Raw genomic sequence first — 22,354 nt, forward strand, 5'->3', positions numbered from 1 at the left:
TTTAGTTTAGCGTAGATTTCGCTAAGGACAGGAGCATCTGAACAGTGCTGAAGCGCAGGTCTGCCATCGCCCACAGACTGTATGTCGACTGTATCGAACGCTGGGCACTGAGAGTGGAAGGAAACGCACCAATGAGAGCGAGAGAGAAAGAGCATTCGAGTGTTGTTGAGAGAAAATTATTCCACCAGTACTCGGCCAGGACTCGTACCGCGTGTCCTTTTCTGCTCTTCGTTATCAACGACCAGCGGGAGGTACAGTAACGCTGATTACTTCACCAAACGGCTGATTGACAACAAGCTCGACTCCAGCTAAAGTGCTTTCGTGAAGGATTTAACGATTGAAAGATTCCCGACATTAAGTGGCGAAGACACGTGAGAGAAATCGATTTGTTGTGCCCGTGACTGGACTGCTTTGCCATCTATTTTCCCGTCAATCAAGGGAAAATCAGTGAAATTGGCAAAAAAAACAGAACCCATCGTTCTCCCAATAGAAGAGAGCTGTTTGCGAGTTGTGTCATTTTTTCGGCAGGATCACAATAATCAATATTTTCTTGCGACCGCGTAACACTCGCTTGCCCCGAAAACGTAAAGGTTAATAACCTGGTGGGTGGAAGGGAAAAAAAAGTTTAAAGTTCGTAACTGTGTCCATCCCAGTGCCCCAGTGCCGTAGTATCAACGTCCAGTGCTTAACAGTGCAGCAGCGGCTCTACATTGCAAAAGTAACATAGTTAGGCGGAGGTTAAAAGATGAACATCTCTCGTGTATGTGTCAATTTACAAAACTTAACACATCACCTACCGTGTGGCGCTGGTGCGAGCGTGCTGGGATATAGGTCGATTCCGGGCAACCGTGGAACCTCCAGCATCGATGTATCATCGCGCGTTCGCCGTGATTCGGCAGCATCCTTCAGCGCCAGACGCAGGTAAACAATGAAACAACAAAAATGTATCGGAAATTCTATGCCAAAGATCGAACAACACAACTGGTTGATTAGCAGCAGGTGTGAATGGTTCAAAAGTAAGACAAGCAAAACGGTGGCGCGTGGTGTCGGAGAAGTGTGATGCTTTTTACCCATCAGCTGTTTCTAGGGGTCTGCGATAGCTTCAATTGCATCAACTGGGGATGTGTGTCTGTTGTACTGAGTTAGTAATTTTAAGTGGTTAAAGTCCAATGATGGGAAGCAAGGTAGTCTAAGGAAGGATGGTCTGGATTCTGTAATATGGGATGTGATTCAGTTCCTATTCAAACAGGGTTGACAGTGCGGCTTTGATTACAATTAAATTAAAAACAGTCTTTTTCAGATTAAAAATTGAATAAAACTGTTTAACAGTCATTAAAATACTAAGCTACTAATTAACGACCTTCACCTATCGACTCTCATGCTCATTTCACAGATTGTGGACAACGACTGCACGCTCCCAAAGTCAGAAGGCTCACTTCTACAATGTCGACCGTAAGCGACCACCACCGCAGGCAGATGAGTAAGTATATCACTATTTCATTTCGAAAAACAAAATCCACCAAAAAAAACTACTATTTGAAAAACAAAACTTGATGGTTAATACCAAATTCCACTTCGCGTCAGAGTCACGCGACTTCAGCAGCTTCAAACTGGTTCCGTGGTATCCGGGCTATGACGGGCCATGTTTACACCGTCTGGGGTGTGTTGGTCCACCGTGTGCGCTGGGACAACGTTGGGTGTGCCGTCATAATGTTTGCCCAATCGGCTAAGATTAGAACGCACCCCTAGTGCGATGGCTAGTGTGGTTTATGTTCCATATTTTTTTGCTATTCAAATCTATTGGGGCCTATATAGATTCGTCCCATACAAACTCGGTGGCGGCTTCACACTACCGTCATAGATAATCGCTTCGGTATGTGTGTGTGTGGTGTACTCATTTACACATTCTCCTTTTTCCGTCACGTACAATTTAATGACGTCGAAACGCGTGGCGTGACGTTAGCGGGCTCGAAAATCAACACCAAAAGAACATGGGCTGGTCTTGTGGACAGTGAGTGTACGAATACGAACCCTTAGCCAAATGCAGCATGATCTATTTGGCAACAACTTCCTTGTGACGATGTTATTCGCCAACAATAGCAAAAAAAAAACAAGACAGCTACGCAAAACCTAAACCACAATGCCCCTTTTTCTAACAACTATTCTCTTAGCATTGTTCCCTCGCCTCCCAACCAACTCACGCTAAGCAATGGCATAAATATTGATTCGCCAGTTGTTAGCGGCTACTTGTCAGTTAATACGGATAAGTATTATCCCTCCGAGCAAGTCGCCCGATAGTCAAACAGCGTCGCTGATCGTCGCGAACGATCAAAACATCCCTTCCCCACTGTCCCTCCATTCAATGGGTTTGATCTGCATTTTTCCGCACCATTTCTCTGCTCCTCCGTTGGTAACCGAGGCTCATGGGGAGCGGTTTAATGTAACCGTTTCGATCTGGCAATGCGTCGTAAAATCTTTCGTCTAGTAACAAGCCCGCGAAAAGAAGAGATGCTAATGTATCGCTTTGATAGGAAATCAATCGACATTCGCTTGTATTTATCACACCTACAACGCCCGGGGATGATCGTTGGCGTTTGCGTGTGGCGAACCAATAAAAAGGCCAACGCGGCGAATCATCTTTTGGTAGTAAACGATCACGCACGGTCGTGGTTGGTGGTCCGAAGGGTTTGAAGACTGTGCAGCAACTCAAACGGCGAAGAAATTGATCGGGGTATAGTGGTGACTGTGCAATACGGCATAAAATAGCGAGTGAAAATTTGTGAAAGCAAACCTTACTGTCTGAAAAAATAACGAAGTGAAAACGATGGAGAATCTCATGCAGGACGATGAAGCGGTACAGCAGGATTTCTGCGAAGAAACGTTCCAGCAGCTGAATCGTACGAAAAGCAATGAAGTTACATCCCAGCAAAGAGAAGCTTTTGTGAAGCTGCTGGCCAATTTTGTGAGGTATGCGAAATTACGGAAACGGTGATTGGAAGTGACCATGTGGGAAGGGATCTTATTCGTAACCACAAGCATTTAAAACGATTCACTTCATCACTAAATGGGCGTGTGGGAAAGTGTGTTTATAGGCCAATGTGTGTGTTTGTGTGTCTCTGGGAAAAAATTGCTTTGATAATACAAAAGGTATTTTAATTGTTATTTTTATTAGTGCGGCACGTTACCGTAGAATATTAAGGAAATAATTTCCCATGGTGAAAGTGTAAGTAGCTGTCAGAGATTTTCACTGGGCTTGTTTATTTTCTCCCGTGAACCATAACGCCAACGTTTCAGTTTTGTTTGCCAACATTCTAGCCCTCAAAACATTGAAAGTGAATTCAAACCATCGATTCAAGTCTTTTGTTTTTATCAAGCAACGAACCTCAACAACATGGCAACCTTCGTTCGCTAAATTAACCCTTTTTCCATTTGTTTCTCCTCTCACTAGGCAACGTGATACGGACAAGAAGCACTCCGAGGATCAACTGTTTAACATGTTCAAAAACAAGGAGACGAACACGGTCAACATGGGAAAGTTTCTGGCGGTACGCTCACCAACCAATTACCCCTCTGATCGACAACAGCCAATGTCACTAATCAGCTCAATCACTCTCATTCTCTCTGTCCGTGCAGGAATTGCGAACGATCGGCATCCGGCGGACGGATCCCCGCATCCAGGAGCTGATGGACAATCTGAAGCGTGTCCACAAGCTGAACAACTACGAACACGGCTCACCGCACACCCAGCACCTGAACGAGGAAACCTTCAAAGCCGTTATCGCACCGAACATTGTGCTGATCGCGCGCGCATTCCGCCACCAATTCGTCATACCCGACTTCCAGGGCTTCACCAAGGACATCGAGGAAATCTACTGGAAGTGCAAAAGCAACGCCGACGGTAAGGTGGCCAACTACATCCCCCAGCTATCGCGCGTCAATCCCGACTACTGGGGCGTGAGCGTGTGCACGATCGATGGGCAGCGCTTCTCGATCGGTGACACCTCGGTACCGTTTACGCTGCAAAGCTGCAGCAAGCCGCTAACGTACGCGATCGCGCTCGAGAAGCTGGGAGCGCAGGTGGTCCACCAGTACATCGGGCAGGAGCCGAGCGGCCGCAACTTCAACGAGCTGGTGCTGGACTACGAAAAGAAGCCGCACAACCCAATGATCAATGCCGGGGCGATCCTCACCTGCTCCCTGCTCAAGACGCTCGTCCATCCGGAGATGACGCTGGCGGAGAAGTTCGACTACGCGCAGACCTGGTTCAGCCGGATGGCGGGCAACGAGCCGCTCGGGTTCAACAATGCCGTGTTCCTGTCCGAACGGGAGGCGGCCGATCGGAACTACGCGCTCGGGTTTTACATGCGCGAGCACAAATGCTACCCGGAGAAGGCGAACCTGCGCGAGTGCATGGACTTTTACTTTCAGATCTGCTCGATGGAGGCCACCTGCGATACGCTCTCGGTCGTGGCGGCTACCCTCGCGAACGGTGGCATCTGTCCGCTGACGGAGGAGCGCGTCCTGCAGTCGGAGAACGTGCGCGACGTCCTGTCGCTGATGCATTCCTGCGGTATGTACGACTTTAGCGGTCAGTTCGCGTTCAAAGTGGGCCTGCCGGCCAAATCGGGCGTGTGCGGCGGTGTGATGCTGGTCATTCCGAACGTGATGGGCATGTTCATGTGGTCACCGCCGCTCGATCCGCTCGGCAACAGCTGCCGGGGCGTACAGTTCTGCAAGGAGCTGGTGGACGTGTTCAACTTCCATCTGTACGACAACATTAAGCACGGCTCGAACAAGAAGGACCCACGGCGCCACCGGTACGAAACGAAGGGCCTGTCCGTGGTGAATCTACTGTTTTCCGCTGCGATCGGTGACGTCACTGCGCTGCGCCGTCACAAGCTGTCCGGCATGGATATTACGCTGTCGGATTACGATGGCCGAACGGCACTGCATCTGGCCAGTGCGGAGGGACACTACGAGTGTGTTCGATTTCTGCTGGAGCACTGTGGTGTGCCGCACGATCCGAAAGATCGCTGGGGCAACCGACCGATCGATGAGGCGGAAACATTCGCACACGAGGACGTTGTAACGCTGCTGCGCCAGTGGGAAGAGAAGGTACAGAAGGCGCAAACGTGCGAAACTAGCGAAACGGGATACAACTCCGACCAGGACAGCGATGCGTCCAGTGGCAAAGGGACGAAAGGTCCGGCCGGTTCACCGATGTTGCCCTAAGCTACGTCCAAATCACGTGCCGGCGTGAGGCAAAACGAAACCTACGACAATAATTACTGCACTGCGATAGCGGGAAAGGAGCATCATCCGCCTCATGTGTGTACGGTTTGTTTTTAATGTATCCATCAGCAATTAGGAATATTATCGTTCGTGTACCCTTTCCAGCGTCATCATACTATATCATACTGTGCTTGCGTGTCTGTGTATAGCGTGCATCGGTTTAATTAATGCATGTCAATTATTCTGTATCGATAGCTGTAACAAAACCAGTCAACTCAAATAACTAGCGTTTAATTCATGCCCATCGAATCGAACCAATAAAGCAAGCGACTTCGAAAGGAGACTGCGATTTCGGCTGCAAACGATGGTGGTTTTTTATTGTACCGTTTTCCTGTCGCCTAGCTCGAAAATACAACAAATCATCTAACCCTTCGTTTTACATTAGGCGCGCTGGGTCAAAGGGGAAACCGCTAGCGCCCATTAGCGAAGGTGAAAAACAAACACTAATTTCTAATGTTTCTCGGTGAATGACACATGTCGATCGACGGCGCATAGAACAAGGGGTTACTCTAGCATAACGCGTTCCCCTAGATACATGTTCGTTGGTCTATTATTACTTGGTCTACCCGGCTAGAAAATAGTGTGGAGTGAGGGAGTGCCTCTTTCGCATTCTAATCGATCCATAACTCTTTCTACCTTTATTTGAACGGTGTGAGGGTTCTGCGGTTTGGTTGACTATTGATACCGGTTTCAGTCGCACGGGAGCTACGACAAAGGAACGAAATGGTTTGTATCCGTAGACAGCTGGTTCATTCGTAAGAAACCCAAAAAACCTAAACCACATACTTATCGCAGGAAAAGCCACCAAGTGTCCCACCACCATCGGAGCCGGAACCGGAGCCGGAAAATGTGCACGAAATGTACATCGATCACTGTTTCGAGCGCATCCGCCAGGTACGGTTGGTGAAGCAAGTGATCGTGATGAACGAGAATGGCCATCCGATACGTAGCACGATCGCAAACACGGAGGATGCGACCACTGCTGCCGGTCTGTACGCGAGTTTGAAGGATAAAGCCTGCTACAACCTGAAAACGATCGATGCGGACGATGAATTTGTGATGCTGCGTATCAAAACGCGCAACAACGAGGCCATCATCAGCACCGATCCGGACCATGGATTGATGTACATAACGGTGCAAGTACCAGAGTGAGAGTGAATAAGGCTTTTAAAGGTCTGATTGGGCAATTTTTCTTCTAAATCATCTTAACCAGTGCAATGATAATGACTCTACTAGTACTAGTAGTACTAAATTTTCAACAAAATAGCTAGATTTCATCCATATTGTGGCTGAAAATGTGATATTCAAATTACGCATTAATTTGAAAGTCCACGGAACGCATTATTCGCATTATTCGAGGAAAGACTTAACGAGTAAAAATAATTCACAAAAATCATGCGGTGGAATAAAAGCTAAATAAAAAATCACACAAACTATCAAACTAACATTTAAGCATATAATTGTACTGTACCAATAATAATAATAATAGGAACTATCACTTTTCATGTCGCAGATCTTCAAACTTTTAGCAATCCACAAATCACAAACATTCATGATCAAGGCTTCCTTTTAAGTAGGGTAACTGTACCAGTATTCGGCAGTGTGCCTGTTTTCGGCAGGGTAACAAAAAACGTGTAATTACACAATAACGCGTTGAAAATTGTATCAACATATATTTTTTAAATAGAGATATGCTCATTTGTTATTCATATACGAAGTTTCACATAATTTCCTTGCATAATATCAAACAAAATGTGCAGAGTTCAACATGTTTCGGCAGATTTGCTGTCAGCGAATAGTTGGGCAGGTTTCATTATTAAGAGAACCAGAGCACTAAAACGATGAAAGTGTGGTTTTTATAAAAGATTCTATGGCTGCAGCAGTTATTCTAGCCCGTTTGTAATTTTAAAATCACGAAAAACAAGTAATTATTCACTTTTAATACTGCCGAAAACAGGTACACGGTTAATGTTGATTTTTGACAGATAACTGCTGTGGGCGCCTGCCGAAACTTGAAACAATAACACACTTTTGATTTTGCTGAATATTCATATAACTTGAACAGAACACTACAATGCGTATGTCGACACATAAAACCACATTTCTTGTATCAAATATCACCAATTTCACTATAACTATTCCAATAACTTGAGAGAAAAATAATAATTTTGTGAGTCAGTCGAAGTCACACTCTTTAGCCGTCAGGCAGTCTCATTTCTTCTTCTTCCTACTTTGCTTGAAACTCACGCCAAAGTGAGTGTAAAAATTTCCAGCAAAATGCCCAAAATGAGCAACGTAAAATAAATCATTTATGTATTTTTCAACACCAATCTTAGGAAAGTGAGAGTGTAAAACTGTTTTAAACATTTTTGTCTATCTATTGGCATTGATTAAAACATTTACCGACCCGTATTCGCGTTGCCGAAAATGGGAGCATAGCCAGCCGAAAAAAACAGTGTTTGTATTTTCATGAATATCCCTAGAAAATGCATTTGAAACGGCAAATAAAAAATAGCACAACATAATACGACAGTTTATCGTTCAAAATAACGTCACTTTCATGAAAAATAATAAAAATTGTGAGTGTACGAGCAGTTTTTGTGAAAATGCTGCACTAACCTGCCCAATACTGGTACATTTACCCTATATCATAATGAGTGATCTTGTCAATAGGTTAATTCCCTTTTACACCTTAAGATAAATACAACCTTTGAAATAAAAAACAGATTCCATTTTACACGCTTGATGGTTGCAGGCATGAGGGTTAAATTTCATAAATATATGTTTACCATCAAAATTCTGTAAATTTATCGAAAATTGATGGTGTTCACGTCATTCCTATCTAAAGTTGAATGAAAAAAAATATGTTTATTTGTTATCTTGCACCAAATTTAAATATTTTTCCCCTCTTCAATTGCTTCAGTCGGTGACCGAAAACGAACCAACGTGAAAAGCACCTGTCACGCACTGTTTCATTCATTTCGAAGGGCCAGTGAACCAACCTTGCCGGTGTTCATGCCGGTACAGTGCAGTACGGATGGTATGCGATAGCTGCATAATATTAGAAATGTAAACTAATATTTTAATATAATTATCCTTAACTATTTAACTTCAGAACTGTGATTCAAGCATCATATAAATCAAAGCTGGCTGGTTACATTCAAATATTATAATCATTCCATTAAAAATCATAAAATTGCAAAAAAACTGATATTAACCCTTACGCGCTCCATTTCAAACATCGGTTTCGCCTTTCAACCCTTATTTAGCCATCTCGCAGCCACCTAATGCCCTAATTGTACGCACCACTGTACCGGAATGAACGGAGCCTGGCACCGTTTGAATCTCGGTGGGCTCGCTGTACGCGCTCTCCCGCTCGCACGATAATAATATTTTGGTGCCAGCATTTCCAGCCAGCGGATGCGCTTGCCTGCAGCAGCCCTCGTGCAGTTCGGAAAGCGCTTTTCCTACCCCGTGCAGCTGAAGTTTGACTGCTCGGAAAAACTGGTTTAGTCGAGTATACGCATCGGTCGCGTTCGGTCGTGCCCAACACGCAGTCGTGCTCGTCGTCGTGGTGGTGTTGGTGTTGGTAGTGTGTGCGCGCGTCTTCCAGCAAACAGCCCCTTTCCGTTCGTCGTCGTTGTTGTTGTTGTTAGTGCGCTACTATCGATTGTTCCGCGGGGTGAGTTTTCGCGTGCCCCGTTGGGTGTACGGTACCCTCAACACTCTCACGTCCCGTTCGGTTCAAGCGAAGCAGCCAAGGCAGTGAAGTGTCGAGCCCCCTCCCGAGAGGTGCCACTGCAGGTGCCATGTGAAGAATGTGGTGCAAATTAAAATTAATTACATATTCAAAATACAGCCCCGTCCCCCGCCGGCCCACTGCCGAACTGCACCGGTAGGAAAGCTCACAAGCTTGTGCCGCGTTCGCGTTGCCCAGAGTGTGTGTCCAAGTGTTCATTTCCTGACCGAAACCGATTGGCGTTATTTTTTATGGTTGTATTGCTGGCCACTGTTGAGTTTGTAGTGCCGTGACCGGAAATCGATTTCGGGCTGGTCAATCGCCGAAAGCATAAATGCACCTTAGCACCTCCACCCCCGCTTCCAGTTGGTCAGTTTCGTTCCACTGTGCAGTGAAGTGATTTGTGCAACGCGAAACGGGAACGCAGTGAAGGTGTGATTTACCTGTGCGAAAGTATTTGCGTTTGTGCAGGTGTGCGTCGTATGAGTGTGTGTGTGTGTGTACGTGAGTGTGTGGTTTGTACACAAATGCGTAAACGCGTAACGCCAGCCAGCACCTACTACGATTGAGGGTCAGGTAGCGGCTTGCTGTTCGAACAAACGGCCAACGAAAAAAAGAGAGCAAATCATCGGTTCGTCCGCAACACAAAAGGGCCAAACCACCGACGGAAGAGCCCGTTCTGGCTGTCCCGTACAGTAACAGTAACAACAACAGCCCAAAATAATACCCAACATACACCGGAAAGAAACAGGTAAATTGTGTCAAGGGATGAAATGAAAACGGGAAAATATGCTTCCCGATCGATTGCGTTTCTGCTCTCAGGAACCAACAAGGATAAGAGCGAGAGAGAAAGAAAGAGAGAGAGAGAGCTAGCGCACACGTGCGGAAGTATGAGCGAGCGGAACGAAAACGGTTCAGTTCCTTTGCATCCTGCGCATTCTATCCTTTTTTTACGTGCTCCTTTCCCCTTCGCTCGAGAAAATGAGGCTTTTCCTTCAACCCTTCTCCCCTGTTCTCCCGACCCCAAACACCCTGGGCTCCTTCTCCTTGCACAGGCGTGTGAAATATTGTGTACGCGGGAGTGAAATGAGAGCATCGCCGCAGCTGAAAACGGAGGCTGATGAAGCCGATTGCAATTGGCGCGTGGTGTGTGTATTGTGCGAGTTGTCCGATGAGATGCACTTATTGCTCATGCAGCTCGGGATTTATGTTTTACTTGCCCCATGGTCGGGGTGAGGCGCCCTGCCGTGTGCGAGGGAATGCACACCGTGCCTGATTCATCGCAATTTAACGCGTAGCGTGTGGTTTCTTTTACCAGTGTGTGCGTGTGTGGGTATGGGCTCTCGATGGGCTCTCGCAGCGCGCTCGTTTGCGCGTGTGCGTGAAACGTCAATGCTTACACACTGGCAAAGGGTCGACGTCGCGTCAAGTGATAAGATAAAAAAACGTGCTACGCGCTGCCCGAACGGTGGGTATTTTGATGCTGCAAGCAGTTTCTTGGAGCTGCAAATCGACCCACCAAGTAGAACAAAAAGACAAAAAATGCCCCACCAGCATTTACATTCCGTGGTGGCGTACGCTAACGCCACCCTTCCTTCCCCACCCCCGTAACACGTTCCGGCGCTAATCGGTACCGGTATGATCAATTGACGCCTTCATGAATGGTTTGATTCATTCATTCGGTGGGCTGGAGCTGGGAGGGTTTTGCGGCTGCTGTTGGTGTTTAACACAAACACAAAACGATGTGCCACTGTAGCACCACATTATGCAAAACAGCTTCAAACAGTGACAATATTAAATTCCTTTTCAAATGCAAGGTTTAGTAGCATCGTTCCGCGACGCCTGTACGTCGTGAGTCTCACGCTGAATGAGCATCACTTTCACATCCACACGTGCACGGTTCTACGTGAATGCGCGCACCTGCGTACTTGACCGGAGAAGTTGGTGTCGATGTTTATATGTGCGGTTTCGTTTTGATTTTAACGCATCCAACATGTAAAACCTAAAGTGTTTGTGTGTGTGTGTATGCGTTTTTTTTTTCTAATACTTTCCCCAACTGCCAAGCCCCGGGACCGAAATCATTCCCAACGTTCGCAGGCGTTAGAAGACATTCGATCCGTCACATACGCGCGTTCATGTGAAAAGGCTCGTTTGTTTCCGAATTCCCTTTTCGCCCACACGCGCCCTCCCCCCACGTTGCAGAGGCCCGTTATACCGCCCCTACTGATGCCGCTAACGTTTGGTGGAACCAGTTTTTCTACTTCCATTTTCACCCCCCATCCACCCGACACGACATCCCAGTAGAGGTAGAGAGAAGGCTGTGGAGAGCGTTCGGTTGCATACGTTCGATCGTGCTAGCTCTCTTTCGCCACGATTTGCTTATTCAACCACCCACCTTCCCATCGCATCTCACCCACCCCGCCCAAAAGGGCACACTTTGGACAATGCTTTACGATTCTTAGCCCTTTGGCCAGGCGAGAGGGCGAGTCTAAGCCCTAAGCAGCCCTTCGAAACCTGACGCTGCGAAACTCGTCGCGAGATCTTGCTTGACGCATAACACTTTCGCACACCCGCCACTCTTCCGCTGTTTTTGTTTTTACTTCGATTCCAGCAACAGCACCCCGAAACGAGTAGACGTTTTTTTTTCTCAAAGTGGTAGTAGAGTCACAGCTGCACATAAAAGAAGGGAAAAAACGCCAACCTACCGAACCCATTCTCGAACAAGTCAGGCTAAACGAACGAAATCAAAACAGCCTTCCAGCGAGACAGGAAGGAGCTGCTTATGGGATGTGCTCTGTGTTCCTTACTTTGGATGTTTCTTTGTCGCCGCCTCTCGTTCGACCCCCCCCCCCCCACCCCACCGACGCACAAGTGCTCTTGACGCGCTTGTTCTATCGTTATATTTTTATTTTTGTTTTTGTATTTTTTGTGCTGTGTGCTACGGGCATAGGACGGGGTCGTCGCTCACATTGTCCCGATAGCCCGAGTGGCCAATCCGCTTATGCCGAACGCAGCCACTTCACAGCAGCAAGTACTTAAGGGTTAAGATTTATCGTTGCAAGAGAAATGGTAGCCGAAATGGTAGCGGTAAATGATAGTTAGAAATGTTTTTGGGGGATCATTTTTATGAAACATATCACCGGAGCATGCTGCTATCGTTTAACAATGTTTTATCGCTTATTGCTTTGTGATTGAATTGATGGGCTTCAGAAATCGTTTGTTAAAGTTAATCTTTTTTTTATTGAATTTCATACCATATTCTACCGGTTTAAGCTACTTTTAGTAAAAAAATATTGTTATTGAAACGGAATGTTCAAGATGTTTCAGTTTTAACATTTGTATGTGTTTTTTTACCCAAACATAAACAAAATACTAAAACAATAATAATACAAAACGCCACCATCTGTTTTAGAAATTCTGTAGCGTAAGGTGAAAAAACGACCGAATACTGAAAATTGATTTCATTCGCTCTAGTTACGATTTTATTCATTAAAATACTTAATATTCCAATGATCTAAATATCTAATGATAACCACTAGAAAATGGTTTGTAGCTAGCAAATTGACTAAAATAATTAAAAAAATATTACAGTATACGCTCGGTAATCCATACCTTTTTAATCAGCACGCTCGATAATCCGAACATCGAAAATACGCACTTTTTCCAACCAATTTCATGCAAAGAAACAGTTTTCGGTCAACTTTTCTATTTTGTTTTAATAAAAAATTTGTTTGTAAAACACGAAAATGTATGATATATTATAATTAACTCATGGAACGAGACAAAAATAAGAAGATAAAAAATACACATCAAAACGTCTTTCGAACTGTATTTGAAGCGTGAACTATATTTCAAACAACGATAACAAACGACACAAAGCCATTATTTAATTAAGTGTTAAATGATATGTTACCAAGATGTTAAAATAGTTGGGTCTTTGCACAAAAGATATAAATTACATTAAAATGATAGATTTTTTAAAAAATACCCGAGTGAAATATTCAATGTTTTTTGTATATTGATTTGCCAACTACGTTGAAATACAAAATGAAACAAATAATAAAAAAATAAATAAATAAATAAATAAATAAATAAATAAATAAATAAATAAATAAATAAATCAATAAATAAATAATAAAAAAATCAATGAATGAATCAATCGATCGATCAATAAATCAATAGATTGTAACGATTGCTTTACCGAGCAACAAAACAATTATTTCAGTTAATCTATCGAGTTGAGATTTGAACCACATCAAGGCTGTTAGGACAAGACCCGTCGATCCATTAGACCACTGAGCCACTCCCAGACCCCTAAATGTAATATACGTTTAAACATAGATTCTACGAATGAAAACATTTGAATTTAGAATTAATCCAATCACCAAAAGTTAGTGTTGAAAACATTAATACTATTATGCAACAAATTTGGCAATTTACCACCCCACCCCACCATGGATCGCACTTTGAACTAGAATGTGGTTAGAAACTTTCACGTACCAACTTCGATGATTTTCGTTCCCCAAACGATAAGCTTTTTGTTGGGGAAAACTTTACCTTTTTCGCCCGAAATAAAACAACTTCCGCTCTCCGATGATGGAAGACGCTGGAAGCTACAACAAATTCATTCCACAAACAAGCATCCACACGCATACAGCAAACCTGCCCCGGCAGCAGCAGCAGCCCAGTGTGCACACCGACGTCGCAGTTTGTTTGTTTTTAATCTGAGAAATATTTCATACCCTGACCTTGCTGCCGCATCGATTTAAACCAGTCCCGAAAACCGAAAGGCCCAGCAACCGGTCTCATCCTTTGCTGCTTGTTTCGTATCGACCGTATCAACCTTTCCGTATCCGTAGCACGAGAACAAGTTTCGTTTTCGACTTGCAAATGCTGTCTCAAATAATCGATCGATGAAGATGATGAAGTCGTAAAATCGAGATTCGATCGGGGAATTCACCACACCGGTGCGTCAGTGTACTCGGGTTGCTGTCAAATTTTGAACCAAAATACTTTACATTTTACTAAAGATTCCGTTTGCGTGACAACGGGTAGCGTTGGAATGGTTTGTGCAGGCTGTTTCACCATCGGAATGGCAAATATTTAACTAAACCTTGTCCGCACTACGGTGAAGGTAGCAGGCGCTGGCGGAGCGGGCACAGGGTGAACAAATAATGATACCACCCCTCCAACCGTCTAACAGGGTGACATTTACCAACAAGGCTATGGCAAGCTTAATTACTTTTTTTCTTTCTTTCTCGCCCACTCAAGCTTCCTCTGAGCCCTACCCAAGTGTGGGACGTTTGGGAGGCACACAGCTTCAAGCGCACTCGTATTGAAAGCAAAAGGATTGAACCTTTTCATGCTTCGGGATGTCTTCTTCATGATTCTTTTTTTTTTAAGATCCGTCACTTATATAGAAGAAAGCACACTCAGAAGCTACTTAACGTCAGTCGGTGAAAGTTTTGCCAATAAAATCAACATTATTACGACGAGCGCCACCGAATCGGCGATCACGATTTGTCACCCAACTTTGCTAATTATCGAAAAAGTCGGTTGGAATTTTCAACAGTCAGCGAGGGAAAGCTTTTTTCCCTCCATTCCGGCTCAAGGTTCAGGAAAATGTTCCTATTATGGCATTTTCTTGGCGCTCACGCATGCGCTTGAAAACTAAAACCCTTTTCCCTCCGTCTGTTTGTTGATGTGAGTCACGTTTTTTCGAACATCAAATACCTTTTGCGGCCCACACGCACCCAGGCATTGGGTGCAGCAAGTTCTGGGTACCTGTTGAAAGTTGTGGCACTTTCAAGAAATAGGGAAAGAGATAATTTCCCATTCTCTGGGCATGCAAAATTCACCTGCAGTGCGTTACCCTTCATTTGCAGCCGAATACACTTCGAACCGCTTCTTCGGATCGTTAGTATCTTGAGGCAGCGCTGGATCTGCTGGCCCATTTTGGAGCATTCTTTTCCGAATGAAAAGTTGTACAAAAATCGATATTGAAGATTTTATCACAAACCATCAGGCGTCCCACGGAAGCCGTCCCAGAAACACGATATCCTATCTGTTCCGTTCCAGTTGCTTCGGGCGAATCGGGCGAAAGTAGGGCCTTCCATAGCGAATAGTGTACGTGGTTCCATGGACGTGGTTTACCTGAAGATCCCTTTTTCTTGTGGTCAGCACCTTTGCTATACATCTCTCTCCTTGGCTCACGAGCAAAATCATCCAAGGTGTCAGTTTATTTGAATAGGAATGAAGAAAGGCTGTCCCAATAGTTCACTAAATATTTAAACTCCTTTGTTCCGGCCTCGACCTGTCTGATAGCGGTCACTACCGTCGAACGGTCGAGATTTTCCACAAAGATAGGCGAAGGTGTCGTTTTTGTGTGTGTTTGTGTGTGTGAGTCACTTTCAAAAGAATCCTCGGGAGATGCTGCTGCTGACATCGGTTGATTAGTTGACTTAACCTTCACCGGGAAAATGTTATAAAAAAAAGGCAAAACAGCCCCATCCGGCACAGTCAGCAGAAATGAGCATCAAGGGCGCACACAGACAGGCGCTTCTCGCTGAGCTGTTTCGCGCCGCCAGCACACAACGCCAGGGACAGGGCAATCAAACACCAGCGGGTTGGTTTATCGTTGAGCCGACCGACCCTGCCCACACGGTGTTGACGTTTCAATAGTGCCCCGGGACCGGTTTGCGTTGTTCAGCCGTGTATCCTTTTCATCATCTACTATAAGGACGAAACAGCAACATGTGTATCTCTGCTATCGTGTGGAACATACACATGTTTCCTCCGCTGGAAAGGATATTTAGTGCATGGAAAAGTACCAACCAACAAACTGTTAAAAAGGCACCCCAAGGCGTTAACCGTTCCGACGTGGATAAAAACAACCCCCCTGTCGTAACGCGGGATCGGGCTTACTTCTGACGCTTTGATGGGCTTTTCATTGCATCGCAACGGAATGGCCTCGGACCATCTAGCGTGTAGCATGTATCTTCAAACGGTTACTTTTTTCACGAGTTTGAAAAGTAATAAGCTATATGCAAATACAGAAACAAACGAGCAGGACAATGACCTACTTCTGGTAGTGCCAAGTAAAGCAAATTGCATCCATGCATTTGGCATAATGTTTCCCCCCCCCCCCCCGCACCCCCGGACTATTAACATGCTGGCAGAAGGCACGCTGCCAGTGCGCAGTGTAATAATAATATAGGGAAGATACAACCCTACGGAGCCTGTATCTGGAAGACAACAAGCAGGCAGTTGCCGCTGTTTGTTTGTTTGTTTGTTTGTTTGTTGCATCCTTCTGCTTTTGCGTTTGCGTTCCATTGTGCTGGGATGATTATTTACAGCAAATGCGTGTGCTATGTTGTTGGATGAAGCCCTAGATTGTTGGCCCAGATTTGCAGCAGCCGTTGCTCGCTTTTTGTTTCTCCCATCATTAAAGGAAACGCGTTGCCGAGCGTATTGTATTCGCCGCCGGGCGTCTTGGTCGTCGTAAAACAATAGAGTGCTGGTGCAGCATGTTCGTTTTTACATGCTTGTCGTCGATGTACACAGTGTACGCCTTGGGGATCTTTCATTGGACGTCCTTGAACGAAGTAATCTTTTTCTTTTTTGCGAACTGCTCTCGCATGTTATTAAGGACTTTTGAACGTATTTCAAGCCACTACAATTCCACCGATTTTGATCGTACCATGAAAGCGCTTGCAAAAAAGCACAATTTTGCAAACTATTATCAAACACGATCTGCACACATTTTCTTTTCTTTTTTTCTTTCTTTCCGTGAGAAGATTCACACGTCCCAGTGCCTTGATGTGGAACGAGTCTTAAGGACATTCTACCGATCCTTCTACAGAAAACGAGGGCGCTATTTAGTGCCCCAACGATAGTCAATTCCAGGCGGACAAAGGAAAACGTAGCGCTGACCTAGTACAGTGGAGATTGCGTCACAAAGCTGCTGCTACTGCGCTACTGATGCTGATGGTCTCATCATGATGACAATGTTGACTATCTAAGGGAGAGCAAAACAAAAGAAAAAAAAACGAAGTAATCATAAAATAGCACATCAGAAGAAACAATCTCGTCGTCAGGGCGGTTTCTTCTTTCGCGTACTTTTCTATTGAAACAGTTTGGTCTGCTCTGGGTGCGATGTGATGCCATGTGGTGTCGCGCTCTATAACAACGTAACATATCTATACCATGGTATAAAGGCGCGAAGCACAAACGAATACCTTTTCATAGAAAGCAAATCATTCTGCGGTGACAAAAAAGTTCGTACATCTTCTTTATACAAGCACAAAAAAATCCTCCTCCCGAGTCTCACGTTCTACACCATGAGTCATTTTATGTGCAAAAACGGCAGCGTGGCGAACGATAAGAAAAGAGACCAGTTGGATGGACTGTCCATTAAGCTTAGTAAAACAAAATACAAAGCAAAAAATATAGCTAAAGAAAACAACACAGTATGAACAGGGCCGTTGCTGTTTCACTTTTGTTAAGAGATCTTTGTTCTTTCTGCTAATAAAAATATTTTTATGGCATTTTTTGGAAGAAATGTTTAGTTCGCATAGATTTGTTTGTCTTATCATTTCATCAAATATATTTTATAACGTTTTATAAAAAATTATTCAACAATTATCAATAAAAATCCCTTACCAAAACTGTCCCTGACTGTCTGTGCCGGAGCTTCTCCACTTCCTGCTGCCCAGCTACACCGATTGATGCTAGGAAAAGTTTTATTCTTGAGTGAAATTTAATGGATTTTGTTCAATGCACACCCCACGCATCGTGATCTGTGCAAAGGATCCCTAAAATAGGGCCTGTGTCCTTTTACAGCCTATACAGACGGGGCAGAAACTTTCAACGCTGTGCCGTCGTCAGCCTTAGAAGCACGATTGCGTTTGTCAGTCAGGGTATTGTGGTGTTTTGGAGGAAATGAAATTGAAATGTCACCACAATTCAGCGGAACTGAACGATGACACAGTTTTTTTTACTCTCGTTCGGAACTGTTCCTACAATGTCGCCATGTAAGGGGCATTGTTTGTGTAACGTTAACCATTGCGATGACATTTACAATTTGGCAAAATGTGGCGTTGCAAACGTGTTTCATAGTGAAATGAGTGCAATGACATTATATGAGGCCATATTTTTGTTTTTTTACCATAGATCACGTATATTATGCACATCATGCTCAGATATTATGTTTTTCATGTAAACAAATATTAACACAACAACCTATTAAGTTCACCCTTTGGTACCTGCTTCACAGCTGTTTCATAGAAGCAATCAATATGCAGAAATATTCGCATTATAAACCAAATGAGGGCATGTTTTGAATTGTCTGTTTGATTTAAAATTCAAATCACTTCAATGAACGCTGTTGTTGTTCCACAGCTGAGCAAGCTGCACCAAAACAGGCTCTGCAATATGTTTGTACAGCTTCACACAGCATCAATTTTAACATCAACGAATTGACGTCCGCTGCTAGAATTGTGCACTGATTTTTCATTTATGAACCTATTTCCATGAATCAATTACCATCACACGCATGGTATTGCCTTGTTTATGGAATATGTATGGCACAGCTTAGGTTTTAATTTATTGCAATAATCACTATCATCACGCTAACGGCTTGCAATGTACAAAAAAGAAGGAGATAGAACCTACCCACTTTGCTTTTATGCTCGAAAATAAAGCAATTCATTTTCGCTCACTAATTCGATCTTGCCTTTCCGTAACGCATCTTCACTCAACCCCGCGTTTATTCACCAGCCAAACGATGGCCCGAAGCCACTTGATCATATTCGGTCTGGTCTTTGCCTTTCAGGCCGCACACACAACACACTGGATCGACGAAATTGGATCGGCTTTTCCAGGCCAGCTGATAATGCCAGAAAATCGGAAGAGGTCGTCACGCATAATGGATAGATAAAAATTAATGTTACACTCGACGGCACTTCAGCCCGACCCTTTCGCTTATTCAGGGGGGAAGTTTTATTTTGGCTCTCAAGCGTGTACGCATGCAAAGAAGAAACACAGGAAGAGCTAAATTTGTTCTGCACCGAACCGGCGCCCAAAACTGGTAAGCAAAACGCGCACCACTACCTTCGACAAGTTGGATGGGCAAGGGAAGTCGTCTCGAGAGAATTGGATTTTTCACATCAATGGACTTGGTTTGGGGGAGAGTGTTCCTTTCGGCAGCCTTGTCACGATCCTTCCATCGTACGTGCTTTATCTGCCTTGTGAGGATAATGATGATGATGGTGCAACTAAAACCGAAGTCTTACCGGCGGAATAATCCTGATGTAGGTGTATTTTTAGATGCAAAGTTGCGCTCCAAAGTTGCAGCATATGCGATTACAGTACATAATGGCTCGGAATGGTGATAGCAGACAATAACGATCAAGGTCAGACGTGGCTACAGCAGTTTTGATAAAGAGTTTTTCCTCCGTATGCATGTTTACGATATAGTTAAATTAAAAAAAAAGCTCCAATACTCACACACATACACACACACATGAAGCTGAGCTTATTGGCCAAACGGAAGCAGTTCATCATTTTTGGCAAAGTACCATCATCTTAATTCATTACCATCACCATCCCGAATGATTGCATGCATTCCCCGACCAGTCGTGTATCATCGTGCATCATGCCCATAAACCACACTAGTCAAACAGTCAGAGGCCGCCGGGTGGGAATAAATGCCACCAACAGCACCCATAACGCATCGGAGAATGATTCAGAGCAGCGACAAAAAAAAACGATGTCCGTGCCAAACTAACCCCACCGGGTTCATGGCGCGGGCCCACACCAGACACTCCCACAGACAGTGATTCGTGAATATTTCATCAAATTGGCTGCGGCCGAGTCTGCTGATTGCCTGCTCATTTGCACCCGACGCATTTGTGCGAAACCGCATCCTCACATGTAGCACCCACGGGTAGGAAAGTGTGCGATCGAGGATGTCCAATTTTACTAACCATCCTCTCTACTATGTCGCACCGTCTCTAGCGAACGGTCCCTCTTTCCGTGTGTTGTCTTTTCTATGGGCGCTAAATTGAAATACGCTTCCAACCAATATTTGGCGTGGAGTCTGAGTCGCCTGGGGAATAAATTGCTTGGCCAGTGTCCAAACCATCGCTGAATAAGGCCATTGTCCTCCCGAGCAGGAAGCTCGTTAAAAGTTTGAAATTGTGCTTTTTTCTCGCTCTCTGCATAGGCACACGAGTTTTATTCATCGTACAAAGTTTATGCATCAACTTTATTCTAATTTAAAAAGTTGGTTCGTTGTTTTATCATTTGTTTTACTAATAAGCAGGAACTCGGCCAAACAGCAGGGGAGTCATGTTTCCGTCTGGCATTGCATTATGGTTATTAGTTAGGAAACAAACTAATTTTTTGACATTGTTTTCCGACTTGCTAAATGGTTTGATGCATTAGTAGTACTGTGACACGAATTACGTTAATTTGCCGTGGTAGTTTAATTACAAAGCCTCTACTACGTGAAAATGGCCCAGAAAGACGAAAACGATCGTGCTGGAATCAGTGCGTCTCCTTAGACACCATGATGGAACTGCATCTCAATTAATAACCAGTTTTAAAAGTTGTTTTACTAACTTGACTACAAGATTCTTCCCACTACAGTCTGTTCCCAACATGCGCTGTTCTCGTATTACGTGGATTCGGAGACACGCGGTTTTATAAATTTGACAGCTTATGTCTCAAATCAGTACAGTTTACTGGAAAAATTCAAATAAATATGGTGTAGTTTGCTTTAAGAGCCCAATTTAAAGCTAGAAATATCAAAAAAACTAGTGTTGTATAAAACCAGTGTAAAAACTAGTTTTAAATAAATAGTTTTATTTCTTTATTTTATTTTTTATTCTGGAGGAAGGGTACGAAAAGGCCGTATTGCTAATAGTTATATTTATTAAATTTTTTATTTAGGAGTAACGGTCCAAAAAGGCCGTATTGCTTAAAATTAGAGGATATAAAGAAATAGTTATATATATATAAAAGTATTGAATTTAATTAACAAAAACACATTTATCAAATACGTGATACTCGACTTATGCGAATACATTGGGAACGCATAAGCCGCGTATCTCGGGCGCAGATTAAAAATGCCCTTCGTTCATGCTTTGTTTTAGATTCGATTTAACGAAAAGCAGCAGGATTTACATTTCCTTTGCAATGATTTCGAGCATTAGAATTAACCAAATGTCAATTTTGAACAATAGCTTCTAGATTTTTTTTCCAAGTAAATAAGAGAAACAAAATGTCACACCGATTCGATAACGATTTTGATCGAACTGGTACTTACTTACTTACTTACTTATCCGGCACTACAACCGCTTTGCGGTCTTGGCCTGCCTCAGGAGTGTCCGAAACCGCTCACGGTCTCGCGCCTTCGTCTGCCAGTCCGTTATCCCGGCCTTAATGGCGGACGCCTCCACGCCATCTTGCCACCTCAGTTTGGGCCTACCACGCCTCCTCTGTCCTTGTGGACGGCCTAAAAAGACTTTACGGGCTGGGTCGTCCGTTTCCATGCGTATAACATGGCCAGCCCACCGGAGCCTGGCGAGCTTTATACGCTGTACGACAGTGAGGTCGCCGTACATCTCGTATAGCTCGTCATTATAGCGGCTCCTCCATTGTCCTTCCACACATACGGGGCCAAGTATCCTTCTGAGCATCTTCCTCTCGAACGCGGCTAAGAGGGTTTCGTCAGATTTGGACAGTGTCCATGTCTCAGAGGCGTATGTGAGTACTGGTACTATATAGGTACTATATAGTCCCAGCTTCGTCCGTCGCGACAGGTTCTTTGAGGTAAACTGCTTTTTCAGGCTGTAGAATGACCGGTTGGCAGCCAGCATCCTTGGAACTGGTACTTAGTGAGCTGTAAATCATTAAAATGGTCTTTATGCTTTGGCAGGTTGATTTCAGTAAGATTGATTAATAATATATTTGAGTTATTCCATTACCATTGCCAATGTTCCTAGAGAGTAAATTATTTAAATTCGCTATCTTCCTAAAACGAATAAACGACATATTTTTGCATAAACTTTAAGTAGTGCAGAAGCTACCAAAATGTCATTTTCTGAAGCACGTGACAAGAATCATTGCTGTCAATTCCAACCAAACTCAAAACCTCGAACGCACATTTGTTTGCATAATTTGCGTGTTAATGCACTTCTGAAAAATACAATATTGCTTAAGTAACTGTCGCTTAAAACACCTTCCAATAATAATACATCTCTCCTTCATACACAAACACACCTTTCCATTGGAGCGATTAGCATAAAAGCCCGCCCAAAC

At 44.1% G+C, this 22,354-nt stretch overlaps 3 protein-coding genes across 13 annotated transcripts in view; all 3 read left to right on the top strand.

Annotated features, from left to right (window-relative positions):
- The first annotated feature begins 1 nt into the window (after nt 1).
- Nucleotides 2–5,594, top strand: LOC121590348 (glutaminase kidney isoform, mitochondrial). Of its 2 annotated transcripts, XM_041909949.1 has the most exons (4): nt 2–921; nt 1,394–1,480; nt 3,449–3,545; nt 3,634–5,594. In XM_041909949.1, the coding sequence occupies exons 1-4, from the start codon at nt 746–748 to the stop codon at nt 5,230–5,232; spliced, it is 1,959 nt and encodes a 652-aa protein (XP_041765883.1). In that variant the 5' UTR covers nt 2–745; the 3' UTR covers nt 5,233–5,594. The 2 variants fall into 2 exon arrangements, with proteins under 2 accessions (XP_041765883.1, XP_041765884.1); XM_041909950.1 differs by lacking the exons at nt 2–921; nt 1,394–1,480 and adding an exon at nt 2,624–2,967.
- Nucleotides 5,595–5,690: 96 nt separating this feature from the next.
- Nucleotides 5,691–7,010, top strand: LOC121590353. The gene is made up of 2 exons (XM_041909956.1): nt 5,691–6,018; nt 6,088–7,010. Exons 1-2 carry the CDS (start codon nt 6,016–6,018, stop codon nt 6,442–6,444), a joined length of 360 nt encoding a protein of 119 aa, XP_041765890.1. The 5' UTR covers nt 5,691–6,015; the 3' UTR covers nt 6,445–7,010.
- Nucleotides 7,011–8,651: 1,641 nt separating this feature from the next.
- LOC121590346 (dystrobrevin beta) overlaps nt 8,652–22,354 on the top strand; it is a 40,019-nt gene continuing 26,316 nt past the window's right edge. For 4 of the 10 annotated variants that reach the window (XR_006004414.1, XR_006004415.1, XR_006004413.1 and 1 more), the window contains exon 1: nt 8,652–9,782. The gene's annotated coding sequence lies outside the window, so the exon portion shown is untranslated. The remainder of the gene's footprint in view (nt 9,783–22,354) is intronic. The other 6 variants (XM_041909944.1, XM_041909946.1, XM_041909947.1 and 3 more) reach the window with 2 other exon arrangements.

Source organism: Anopheles merus, chromosome 2R (assembly GCF_017562075.2).
Source record: "Anopheles merus strain MAF chromosome 2R, AmerM5.1, whole genome shotgun sequence".
NCBI lineage: Eukaryota > Metazoa > Arthropoda > Insecta > Diptera > Culicidae > Anopheles > Anopheles merus.